This window comes from Oncorhynchus tshawytscha, linkage group LG33 (genome assembly GCF_018296145.1).
Source record: "Oncorhynchus tshawytscha isolate Ot180627B linkage group LG33, Otsh_v2.0, whole genome shotgun sequence".
Lineage (NCBI taxonomy): Eukaryota > Metazoa > Chordata > Actinopteri > Salmoniformes > Salmonidae > Oncorhynchus > Oncorhynchus tshawytscha.
This window is the reverse complement of record NC_056461.1, coordinates 27,728,767-27,742,414: the sequence shown is the minus strand read 5'-3', so window position 1 is coordinate 27,742,414 and position 13,648 is coordinate 27,728,767. Positions and strand designations below refer to the sequence as shown.

General features: G+C 40.4%; 1 protein-coding gene across 4 annotated transcripts in view; it reads right to left on the bottom strand.

Annotated features, from left to right (window-relative positions):
* LOC112231060 (leucine-rich repeat transmembrane neuronal protein 4-like) overlaps positions 1-11,773 on the bottom strand; it is a 134,496-nt gene extending 122,723 nt beyond the window's left edge. The window contains exons 1-2 of one of the 4 annotated variants that reach the window (XM_024397589.2): positions 11,011-11,773; positions 6,660-6,783 (exon numbers count right to left, since the gene is read on the bottom strand). Coding sequence is in view for 1 of the 4 variants with exons in the window: in XM_024397588.2 (XP_024253356.1) it covers positions 11,011-11,014 (4 nt within the window). In the remaining 3 variants the exon portion in view is untranslated. The remainder of the gene's footprint in view (positions 1-6,659; positions 6,784-11,010) is intronic. The other 3 variants (XM_042311547.1, XM_024397588.2, XM_042311548.1) reach the window with 3 other exon arrangements.
* Between the last annotated feature and the right edge of the window lie 1,875 nt (positions 11,774-13,648).

Sequence of the window (13,648 nt, the reverse complement as noted above, 5' to 3'; positions counted from 1 at the left end):
AGAATTTAGCCACTTCACATTGAACCATAACAGAGTAGTTAAGAGGTCTGAGTAAATCATGGTGTTCACTTCCACCAAGTTCAAATAAATAGTCAGTTCTCTAGAAACTCTATGGAGTTAAACAATTCTGCTGTGCACAAGCAACATATATAAATGTTCTGTTAGTGCCAAAATAATAGAAACACTTGAGGGATACAAAGGGGATTGAAAGCAGGTGCTTCCACACAGGTGTGGTTCCTGAGATATTTAACATCCCACCATGATTAAGGTACAAAAATGTCACGTAAAAGAAAAAGTCAAATACTTCAGCCACCCAAGTCATAGATTGTTCTCTCTGCTACCGCGGTACCGGAACGCCAAGTCTGGGAACAAAAGGCTCCTGAACAGCTTATACTACCAAGCAATAAGACTGCTGAACAGTTAATCAAATGGCCATCTGGACTATTTACAATGACCCCCTTTTTATTTGCACTGACCCACTTGCACTGGCTCTATGCATACTCACTGGACTCTACCCATACACTCACACACACACACCACACCGATACTCCAATACACACACACACACACCCTACATACTCTCAGACATGTGCATATTGATGCCCCACACACTCACACTCTTTCACACTCTTTCACACTCTTCACATTATTATCTATCCTGAATGACTTGTCACTTTTACCCCTACCTACAGTACATGTACTCTATATATTACCTCAACTATCTCGTACCCATGCACATTGACTCAGTACTCAGTACTGGTACTCCTTGTATAACGCTGTCTAAGGGCCACTCCAGAAAAGGGCTCATAAGTAAGCGTTACACGGTAAAGTCTATACCTGTTGTATTTGGCGCATGTGACAAATAACGTTTTAATTTATTTGATGTATAAAAATGCTGGGCAGGCCATTATTTTGGCTACCATGGCAATGCCCCCATCAACAGGGCACAATTGGTCACTGAATGGTTTGATGAGCATTCAAATTATGTAAACCATATGCCATGGCCTTCTCAGTCATCAGATCTCAACCCAACTGAACACTTATGGGAGATTCTGGAGTGGCCCTTAGACAGAGTTTTCTACCACCATCAACTAAACACCAAAATGATGGAATTCCTCCTGGAAAAATGGTGTTGCATCACTCCAATATAGTTCCAGACACTTGTAGTATCTATGCCAAGGTGCATTGAAGCTGTTCTGGCTCGTTTTGGCCCAACTCCCTATTAAGACACTTTATGTTGGTAGTTACCTGTACATGAACACTAAGCATTTGAATATAAGTACAGACAAAAACAGTTATCTGATCATGCTGTGCTGTGTCCTTAGATATAATGTTACTGCTACTTGGGACAAGAAATGATACAGAAGAAATACTGCAGATGCAGACTATTGAACCACTGATGGTGATAATGAGAATTGGTCAGTATGTAGCCAGGTTTGATATCCCACTGGGCCTAGACGTCAATTCAATGTCTATTCCATGTGGGTTCAACGTAATTTCATTGAAATGACATGGAAACAACGTTGATTCAACCAGTGTGTGCCCAGTGCAATCGGTCTTTGTCCGTAGGTGAGAGTGAGCTGTTTCCATTAAAAGCACTCCCCTTACAGAGTCACTAACGATCTGTCATTAAGATGCATTGATTTCCTCTTGAGGAGTGCATCCACTGGTTGTATGCTCTTTTCTCTGGGCTAAACCCCTGTAATACCTGGTTAACATCCTTTAATCCAAAGGTAGGATGAATGTGTGGTTTAATATAGCCCATAGTTGTTTTTAAATTGGTTATCATATGTATGTCATAAGCTAGGGTGTCATAAGCTAGGGTGTCATAAGCTAGGGTGTCATAAGCTAGGGTGTCATAAGCTAGGGTGTCATAAGCTAGGTTGGCGACAGATTTCCATGCGAATATGAAAGAAAATCAGCATAAAGAAAACATGCGTAATTTTCCACCAAACAGACTTGTTCAGGAGAGAAATCTGTGCGCGCTGAGATAATGCACATAAATTGTACTTTTCAGCTTAAGTTTTCAGGTACCTAATAAAAATCTAAAGTTCAACGCATGTCCATTGCATTTTGAACTCTATAGTTTTGCCACAGGAACTGCTGTGTTAAAAGTTGCCTAGTTAAATAAAAAAAATAGCAAATTCGCCTACTCTCGTCTTGACACGTGTGCTCTAGACAACAGCTCACAGATACAGGGCAAGTAGGCTGTGTGGATAGGCTAGTCTACATGAGGAAATTATTATGGATAAGAGTGAGAATATTAAGCATCAATCATCATGTAACCAGAATAATATCTTTACGATATATTTATTGTAAAGGAGCATCAAGCTCATCACCATGCACTGTCACCACCCTGTGAAGTTCATCATAATTTATTTCATCTGTCGCCTAATAAACTGCATGGTTTCCCCAGTCGTAGTAGGAGGACCAGAAACCCTATCATCACTAGACTCCAAGTTAACTTCAATATAATGGTTATTATATCAATATTTGCACATAAAGGCATTTCCACACCCATTTCTTGCATAATTGTTTTTATTGACACAAAAATATCCCACCATGTCAAAAGAACAAATTACAGTGTATATCAGCATTTATCAAACTGTAGCGAAAGTTTCCATTACAGCTGTTGTGATTTTTTTGACACAGTATGACTTTACTCACATAAAAACCGTGGATGGAAACGTGGTTAGTGTGACACTCCAAACATCCTAGATGTTCCTCTATGATGGGAAATGTGACAGTGATGGTGTATGCATGCTAACATTTCAGATGTGTTGCAAAACTGAACAAATTATGAACCCAGAGTATCAGTGAGATATCCATGACATGAGTAATGGATAGACATGATCATCCATGATATCAAATGTATAGTTTTAACCATGTTTTGAGCCTACAGTGTTTGTTTCCATTTGTTTGTTATTACAAACACTGGAGTAAAACAAGCTTATATTTGGGGTTCTGATGAGGTAAGACATTTGAACTAAGCCTATGATGCACACATAATGTATTTACTCTTCAAGAATCCATAGGCATATAGTATTAATGTACAGTATACAGATACCCGGCTTAAAACCCCAAAGAGCAAGCATCCTTATTCCTTGATGAAAATCTGCTCCAGAGTGCTCAGACTGTGGCGAAGGTTCACCTTCCAACAGGACAATGACCCTAAGCACACAGCCGAGACAACGGGACAAGACTCTGAATGTCCTTGAGTGGCCCAGCCAGAGCCCGGACTTGAACCCGATCGAACATCTCTGGAGAAACCTGCAGCAACGCTCCACATCCAACCTAACAGAGATTGAGAGGATCTGCAGAGAAGAATGGGAGAAGCTCCCCATAGTAGCATCATACCCAAGAAGACGCAAGGCTGTAATCGCTGCCAAAGTAATGAGTAACGGGGCTGAACACTTATGTAAATGTGATATTTAAAAAATAACATTTTTTATGAATTTGCCCAAAAAATTATTTGGCTTTATGGGTCATTGTGTGTAGATTGATACACAACTTTTTGTTTGAATAAGGCTGTAACGTAATCAAATATGGTAAAAGGATCTGAATACTTTCCCAATGCAGTGTAAGCACTTTGTGATAACTGCTGATGTAAAAAGGGCTTTATAAAATACATTTTATTGATTGATTCTCTGTGTGTGTGTGTGTGTGTGTGTGTGTGTGTGTGTGTGTGTGTGTGTGTGTGTGTGTGAGTGTGTGTGTGTGTGTGTGTGTGTGTGTGTGTGTGTGTGTGTGTGTGTGTGTGTGTGTGTGTGTGTGTGTGGAAAACCTTGGGATTCTAAAGATAATGTATGACAGTTTTTGATTGAACCAGGTCCATCAATTATTTCGTTTTCTTTAGTTAGTCTTTAGTTAGTCTTTAGTTAGTCTCTAGTAGATAAATTACTAACAGGAAAATGCTGATTTCATGTTTTTCCATGTCTTTCATGTGATGCATTGTGGGCAGCTTAAACAAATTGTGTGTTCATCAGATTTAGTGTACATTTACACATCCTCCTAAGAGATGTGTAGCTTTATTAACATAGCTTGTGAGATACATACTTTAGCTTGAGCCTTCTTCATTAGGCACCTTTATGCCCTGACTGACACTATGTGTGGTTTAATGAGCACCCTGTGCACTAATGATTCACTTAGCCATCTTCCTCTCCTCATATAACTCTTATCTTATTCAGAGAAGAAAATAGGTTGCCTTCAGTGGTGTCACTCATGAGCTGTGTGTATCGATTACCACCTCTCTACCATACTTCCCTAATCATTACCATTTGGTCACCATATCAGCCGATTAACTATATATCACCTCTTCATTCCTAACACTCCCCTATTACCACTTCAGTTGTTATTAGACTTATTGTTTCCCCTTAAACTGCATAGCCATAATCATCCATGTTCCAATCATTGGTTTGTTCCCCATATCCTTGGTACACCTTTGCTTTTTATTGTGATTACCATGCTAGGATTAACTGTATAAGTCAATTTACTACTTATCCCCTTATAATAACAGAATATCTCTGCTTCTGCTACTCCTACTACCAATACTACTACCACTACTACTAAGATTGCAGGGATATGGATCCTTTTGTTTTTAAACTTTAACAAAGAATGAGAGGAAGAGCACAAAGCTGACCCACTGTCAAGATAAATAAATCATAGCTTGGCAAATATACACTACGCTATGATCTTTGAACACCCAAGTGGCTCATTGCTGTGTTTTTTGCCATTAACAAAACTCCTATCAGGCGCAGCCATGCCCACATTGTGTCTGGATACGAGCCTAATGCTTAGGGAAGGACGTCCCCTCAGACCAGCCTAAGCCATCCTATTAGTCTCCAATTAACATTGAGATGAGTACTAGCCAGCCGATGCAGTCCAATTTCCCTGGTGCTTGGGAACCAGCACTTCCTGTCCTGTGTGTATTGCCTCAATGTTCTGAGGATACGCAGATGTCTTTGTGTAATCATAGAAATGCAGAGCAGATACATTGGCTATTTGCAGTTACTGAAGTAGGTGGTCTACAGTACAAACAAGGGCAACTGGATGAAGAGAAAGTTTGTGGTGGATTCTCCTCAATACACCAGTATCCAAAAGCGCATGCACGCACACAGAGATGTGTGTAGAGTTGTTTTGTCCTTGTGTCTGTTTTCTGATTTCCCCTGGCGGGAAGGGTTCCGTCAGGTTGGAGTGACTGAGAATAACCAATCAACCTCCAGCACTATTGATGACTCTGTCACATCCTCTCTCAGAGCCACCCCTGCCCTGCTGCCCTCTCGAGGGGCCTCATTTATCAACCATGCGTACATTTCTTACTAAATTCTGGCGTACGTGGAGGTTCTAGGATTTGCGTGCGCAACAAATTATTGTTATTTATCAAACTGTCACATGCAACATACAGGCATGTTTTCATTGATAAACCAGAACCATATTATATGTGCGGTCGTAAAACGAGTGCTACAACCTCGACTGGAAAACGCCCTCCATTCACCTTTTTTGTTAATAAAAAAACTACTTCTTTGCTGTATGATTTGGAGATGTGGAACTGGGCCATGAAAGCCCCCAAAAAAAAAAAAAATGGAAAATGTGATTTCTGTAGAGGTGTGGGCAGAACGTTCTAGTGACTTATCCAAATAAAAAATGCTTGCTGCTTAGCGAGTTCCAAACAGTGGCTGTTCATTCTACAAGATTGATTGTCCTTTCAAACAAATTAAAAGTAAATGCTACAACCCACACCTCTATGCAAAAGACAAATTGTTATTCAACATTTTGTTTATCAATACATGATTGAGTTTTTCTATACTGCCTTTGTAGCCTATAGGCTCTGAAATTAAATAGACTTTGATGTCGTGCTCCTAAACCTATCGCACAGCAAAACAGTAGCCATCCCATACTGTCAATTTACTGTTCTATTTACACTGAACAAAAATATTAACGCAACATGTAAAGTGTTGGTCCCATGTTTCATGAGCTGAAATAAAAGATGTTCCATACGCACAAATGGCTTATTTCTCTTATATTTTGCGCTCAAATTTATTACATCCCTGAGAGTGAGCATTTCTCCTTTGCCAAGATACTTGGAACAAAGATGTCTCAAGTTTTGAGGTAGCTTTCAATTAGCATACTCACTGCAGGAATGTCCTCCAGAGCAGTTGCTAGAGAATTTAATGTTTTCTTCTCTACCATAAGCCACCTCCAACATTGTTTTAGAGAATGTGGCAGTACGTCCAACACGCCTTACAGCCGCAGACCACGTGTAACAAGCCCAGGACCTCCTGTGGGATCGTCTGAGACCAGCCACCCAGACAGCATTAGAAAATGTGGGTTTGCACAACCGAATCATTTCTGCACTAAACTGTCAGAAACCATTTCAAGGAAGCTCATCTACATGCTCATCGTCCTCATCAGGGTCTTGACCTGACTGCAGTTTGGCGTCGTAACCAACTTCAGTGGGCAAATGCTCACCTTCGATGGCCACTGCGGGATCATCTGAGACCAGCCAGAGGGACAGCAGATGAAAATGTGAGTTTGCACAACCTAATAACTTCTGCACAAACTGTCAGAAATTGTCTCAGAGAATCTCATCTGCATGCTCGTTGTCCTCACCAGGGTCTTGACCTGACTATCGTAACCAACTTCAGTCGGCAAATACTCACCTTCGATGGCCACTGGCACGCTGGAGAAGTGTGCTCTTCACGAATGAATTCCGGTTTCAACTTTACTGGGCAGATGGCAGGCAGCATGTATGGCGTCGTGTGGGCGATCGGTTTGCTGTCATCGCTGTGAACAGAGTACCCCACGGGTTATGGTATGGGAAGGCATAAGCTATGGACAATGAACATAATTGCATTTTATTGATGGCATTTTGAATGGACAGAGATACCGTGACGAGATCCTGAGACCCATTTTCGTGCCATTCATCTGCCGATGTCACCTCATGTTTCAGTATGACAATGCATGTCACAAGGATCTATACACAATTCCTGGAAGCTGAAAATGTCCCAGTTCTTCCACTGCAAACTCACCACACATGCCACCCATTGAGCATGTGTGGGATGCTCTGGATTGACATGTATGACAGCGTGTTCCAGTTCCCGTCAATATCCAGCAACTTCACACAGCCATTGAAGAGGAGTGGGACAACATTCCACAGGCCACAATCAACCACCTGATCAACTCTATGTGAAGGAGCTGTGTCGCGCTGCATTAGGCAAATGGTGGTCACACCAGATACTGACTGGTTTTCTGATCTACGCCCCTATTTTTTTTTAAGGTGTCTGTGACCAACAGATGCATATCTGTAGTCCCAGGCATGTGAAATCCATAGATTTAGGCCTAATGAATATATTCCAATTGACTGATTTCCTTATATGAACTGTAACTCAGTTAAAACTTTGAAATTGTAACATGTTGCATTTATATTCCCGTTCAGTGTACAGTACTTTCGAGCATGCTTTGCTATTGAATGAGCGATTGATAAATGGTAGCCTACTATTTCTGTAGTGGGAATAATTTAAACCAGTTATGTCAGAAAAGGAGAGACATGTCCTGCAATATGATTATGATTTAGGCCTATAATAAAAGTTAAATAAACACATTAGATGACATGCTGCTATGCAATCTCTTTACCAATGGCAAATGCATCTGTTTTATCATCAGGTCTATATCTAATGCTTTTCCTACCATTATTATAATTCCAGTGCATCAAACACCTACCATTTCCCCAAACAAGCCTATTTCTTGCAATACAGAAGATCAACCTTCTAGAAGTTGTGTGCACTCATGGTTTGAGATTTGCGTGGAGATACGCACACTTCCCATCAAGTTCAAAACCTTTGTGGGAAAACTGGCACACACAAGTTTTAGAGTATTTTATGTGCCCACACCCCTTTGATAAATGATGCCCCAGAGGCCTCAACCGAGTATACATACAAAATTTACCCCAAAATGTGCGTGCGCCAGTTCACACAAAAGTTGGCATTGATAAAAAATGTACTTGATGTGAGAATGTGCTCTCCACCCCATAAACTTTAGACCATACATATGCATCTGCTAGAGGTTGAAATATTGTATTGCAAGCTGGCAAGTATGTTGTGCAAATGGGGGATATGATGAAACAGCCTGGTCTCATAGACTAGATTGTTTGGTATGGTTACATAAGACAGATGGTTACTTAAGTCAAAAATGAAAGTAGGGTGAAAGTAGGGTGGATGGTCAGGGATATATTGGGAATGTCTAGCAATATAAAGGTTGCGAGGTCGAATCTCATCGCGGACAACTTTAACATTTTTGTTAATTAGCAACTTTTCAACTACTTCTTAGCTATTTTGCAATTACTTAGCATGTTAGCTAACCCTTCCCCTAACCTTAACCCTTTTAGCTAACCCTTTCCCTAACCCTAACCTTAACCCTTTTAGATAACCCTAATATTAACCCTTTTAGCTAATCCTTCCCCTAACCCTAACACCTTAACCTAACTCCTAAACTTAACCCTAACCTCTAACCCTAATCCCTAGTCTAGCTAATGTTAGCCAGCTAGCTAATGTTAGCCACCTAGTTAAAATTAGTAAGATATCAAAAGGTTTCGCTAATTTGTATAGTATGTTTTGCAAATGTGTCAAATATTGTACGTTATGCAAATTCGGAACATATAATGTGAGTTGTAATTAGTAACAAGTCATACGAAACGGGTGATGGACATCCACAAATGAATACATACCGTATGAAACGTGACATATCACACTAAATGGAGTGTCGCGGATTTACATACAGAATAATATGAAATGCTCTGAGACCAGGTTGTATTGAAAAGCTTATTCATAGAAAAGAAAACAAACAAACAAACAGGAAACAATGCATTAAAATACAAGTATACGAGTATTTTGCCTGTTGCCTAAGGAAGAGAGAAAAAGCACGATCAATGCAATCCATCCTGCATTGTCATTAGCAATTCCAAGTGCTCAAGCTATATCTATATAGACTAAACTCTTAGAGAAAATATTCTAGATATAACCAAAAAGGGTTCAATGCTTGCTTCATATATGGCACCCCTAAAGGTTCAATATAGAACTGAAATGGGTTCCATAGAAAACCCTATATGCTACCCAAGGCTTCTATATGGAACCAATCATGGTTCAGTGAGGAACCCCTGGGGTTCTGATCAAAGCACCCTATAAAAGGGTCCTATATAGAACCTTTAGGGGTGCCATATATGAAGCAAGCAATATAACCCTTATTGGTTCTATCCAAAATCTTTTTTTTCCTAAGAGTGGACAGGCTAGTGCAAAACTAACTATTAAATAATGTGCAGTCATATTTATATGTGAGCATTTAGAATTATTATTATTTCAGAGCAAGTGTACAATTTAAAACTGAGCCCATATACATTTCATTGGCTCTTTGATTCCAATGTTCTTTTAGGTAAACAATGTATCGATGCAGTGCAGTAGCCTACTGTAGGTCGATACATCGTGCCACCTTACAATTAATGGCACTGCATAGCCAGTGCACTTGGCCATCTGTGTAAGTTAAATAAAGGCTGTGGAGATTAGGCTATACCTCGGGCGACAATAACAGAGGTAGCAAAGACAGAGAGAAAAACACGTAGGCCTAAATGAACTGTCAACACAAACATACTGATGATTTAAATAGTCAGAAACTCAAGCAACCACATGCATAGACACACACACACACACACACACTTGAGCGAACATGCTCACACAATATGATGCACGATTTGCAGTCTGTTCGCGCTCCAAATTGCATTCATTAAGCCTATTGTAGATGCCAGGTCAAATAACAGAAATGCTTCCCAATCGGCTCTCAACGACCAAAGAGCAAGAGAGAACATAACAGACTGTCTTCACCGCTTAACAAAGAGCAGGTGCACACATGACACTAGCCTATATGTATGATTTGATGTAGCAAAGCAAAATGATGATCTCATGAGTAAAGTTTATCTGCGTAATTAATCTGCATGTAGCTTAATGTATCGAACTACAGATAAAAAAGTACAGTTTATAACAGATAAAAATGCACCTTATGGATCAGCGGGGACTGTGAAGAGAAACACAGACACACGCATACACACTCACACATGATAACATACGCACTATACACACGTACATGCATTTTGTGTTGTAGTATGTAGTGGTAGAGTAGCGGCCTGTGTGCACACACTTAATCTGTTGTGAAATCAGTTGTGAAATGTAATGCAATGTTTTTAATTGTAAATAACTGCCTTAATTTTGCAGGACCCCAGGCAGAGTAGCTGCTGCAAAGCAGTAAATACAAAATACAAAACGCATATATACTCATGAAACTCAAATGATCTGTTCTCGGGTGTTGTTGTACATAGGCTACCACTGACACGTTAGATCATTAAATGAAAGAAAACACAGCCATGACCGGGTTGTCGATAATTATGCAGGACCACGCTTTGTGAAGTTGACTTGCATCCAGCATAAAACTTGATTAGCATTCCAGTCCCAATCAATGATCCGGATTCAGTCTGCTTCTTAAAGCAGTAAAGAAGAAATAGGAGGCTCCAGACATAAGCTAATGAACGGATGCATTCGACTATAGAGCTTTTTGTAAACGGAACAGTTATTTCAGATGCAATCACAGGCTAAACTAGAACGGCATATTTGCATATTTGTTATGTGTCCAATTCTTAATCTCACAAAGACATTCATCGCATGTAATACCGCAAGGAGATAGAAAAAACGAACCATATTGCAGCTCTGTGATTGTTGACTGTTTTGGGCACATCATGGCTATTCAAAACGATAAGAGTGTGCTGAATTTGTTTCATAACACTTACAAATTAACAATATTTTGTGAAATCTCGAAATTGCAATAATAGTTTTTTTTATCTGAACATCCCAGATCTTTTCGTGTTACCGGCATTGTGTGAGTGAATTTTAGGGAAAAGACGCATTAGCTTACTCTCGTTTTCCCTACATGAAGCAGATATGGTACATTTACATGCACATATAACCTACTTACCCATATCCGCTTATTTGTCAGCTCCTGACCACAGGTTTTAAAGCCTTCCAGCGTGCGACACCCGAGTCCGCATGACACGCGCTCTCCTCAAACGGTGTGGTTCTAATCCACGACCCCAGTCACTGCGCGCAGCCGCCGATTCCAACACGCACCTGCCCGTCGCTGACCCCGGAATTTAAGCGAGACAGAGGGGTATCCGTGTGTCAATCCCTTAGTTTCACCATGGAACATATCTCACTATTCCCAACGACAGACGAAAATCCCGATCTAGTTTTCTATCATATCCGTGCATATAATTCCCGCGTAAAATTGTTGGGTCCAATATCAACAGCGCCACAGAGAGTAAACAATGCCACATCCAAGTCATAAATGACAATTCAAAAATAAGCATGACAGTTGAACGATTCCAGTTGATACTTTCTCGTCACTCTCTATCCATCCATTATCGCATAAAGCGCAAACAACGATTTGCCCAAGAGGCTTTGTGAACACCAGAAGATCCCCCAGTGAAAAGCGACATATAAATCTTGCGATGACTGACAGGGAATTCACACCTAAAGAATCTTTACCTGATCAGAGGAAAATTCAAAAGGGTCTGCTAACGGTAGTTTAACTCGTTAAACAAACCAAAATCATTCAGGATGAACATTCCCCCTTTCACCTCTATTATCTCTCCTCGTCGCTGAAACCAAATAGAACATAAATGCAAGCGTTTGAGTAGTTAACACTTCCGCGTGTATCACGGCAACTTTTTCAGGCAGAATCGGAATGCCCTCTTCTGGTGAGAGAGTACCCCCCCCGCATAAATATATATTTCCCTCGGCTCTCCCTCAGCATACAGTACACGTCTCTGCAGGCTGTGTATATGTTGAAAGTAGCATGTAGCAAAAATATTGACAGAGAGAAAGGGACATTCTCTGATGCTGACAATTGACACGCTCTTGCACGATAGCAATTAGCACACTAGCCTAGATTTATGCCCAATGAAAGGCTACATGTACTTTCACCGTTTTCAATTGTTTGATTGTGCGATTTGAGATTGTGTTTTTACCGTAGCCTAATGTACGAGAGAGAAAACGCATTAGCCTAGATACCACAGAGAATAGAAACCAGGAAATAGCATGCACCAGTCCTCAATTTTATTTGCGATGAAACAAGCAACCCAGAACTTGGGTTGGTTGGGGAATGACGTTAATTTGAGCGTGTCACATTGGATGGCTGGCTGCGGCGCATTTAGTCTCTGAAGGTTTCAAGCATAAATAGGGGTTGCGCACAACGACACTTAAAATAAAACAAGATGCCCGGTCATGGCTGTCATTTTTATCGGACGTGTCTCTCGCGGCTCCTCGTCGCAGAACTAATTACGGATAATGTTCACTTTACCTCCCGCCTTTAATGCAGAAACCTACAGTTGGCCCGTGCTGTTGGTTGTATTCTCATGCAATGAGAGTAATAAACAACTCTGTGCTGTAAAGCTGTTTGTTTGATGGATTGTTAAATCAAATCATATCTGAACCTTTGCAGCAGAGTTTGTATGCCACTTTTGTTTTGGGAATACAACATTAACCCAAAGAAAGAAACAAGTTAATATAGCGTATTTGCCGTACCTCGGTTTTATCAGGTTTCACTATTGTGCAAATAACTCAAACAGCATGCATGACCAGATGTCGCTGTCCAGTGCTGAAATGGAAGCAGGGCGCATTGAAGTGCAATGGAGTGCACGAGCAGCTCGTCCTGATCGCTGTTCAGGTGCTGAACTGGCTGGCTGTTGTTGCCAGTCTCCAATGTACGTTGAGGGAATTTACTGAGATCCTGCGTTGCATTTATTATCGCTGGAACCATGTGTAACTGACTACAGAGTGATGCTGATTAGACACATACAAGATAATTGATTTACATACAAGATAATAATCATGAGCCTCACTGGAAACATAAACTGGATGCTTATATAAACACTAAAGATCAAAAATGTTGGAACGCCTGCTCATTCAAGGGTTTTTCTTTATTTTATGAAATTTTTCTACATTGTAGAATAATAGTGAAGATATCAAAACTATGAAATAACACACATGGAATCATGTAGAAACCAAAATAGTGTTAAACAAATCAAAATAATTGTTATATTTGCCTTGATGACACCTTTGTACACTCTTGGCCTTCTCTCAACCAGCTTCATGAGGTAGTCACCTGGAATGCATTTCAATTCACAGGTGTGCCTTCTAAAAAGTTCATTTGTGGAATTTCTTTCCTTCTCAATGCGTTTTAGTAAATCAGTTGTGTTGTGACAAGGTAGAGGGGCTATACAAAAGATAGCCCTATTTGGTAAAAGATCAAGTCCATATAATGACAAGAACAGCTCAAATAAGCAAAGAGAAACGACAGTACATCATTACTTTAAGACATGAAGGTCAGTCAATATGGAACATTTCAAGAACTTTGAACGTGTCTTCAAGTGCAGTCGCAAAAACCATCAAGTGCTATGATGAAACTAACTTTCTTGAGGACCGCAACAGGAAAGGAAGACCCAGAGTTCCCTCTGCTGCAGAGGATAAGTTCATTAGTGTTACCAGCCTCAGAAATTGCAGCCCAAATAAATGCTTCACGGAGTTCAAGTAACAGACACATCTCAACATCAACT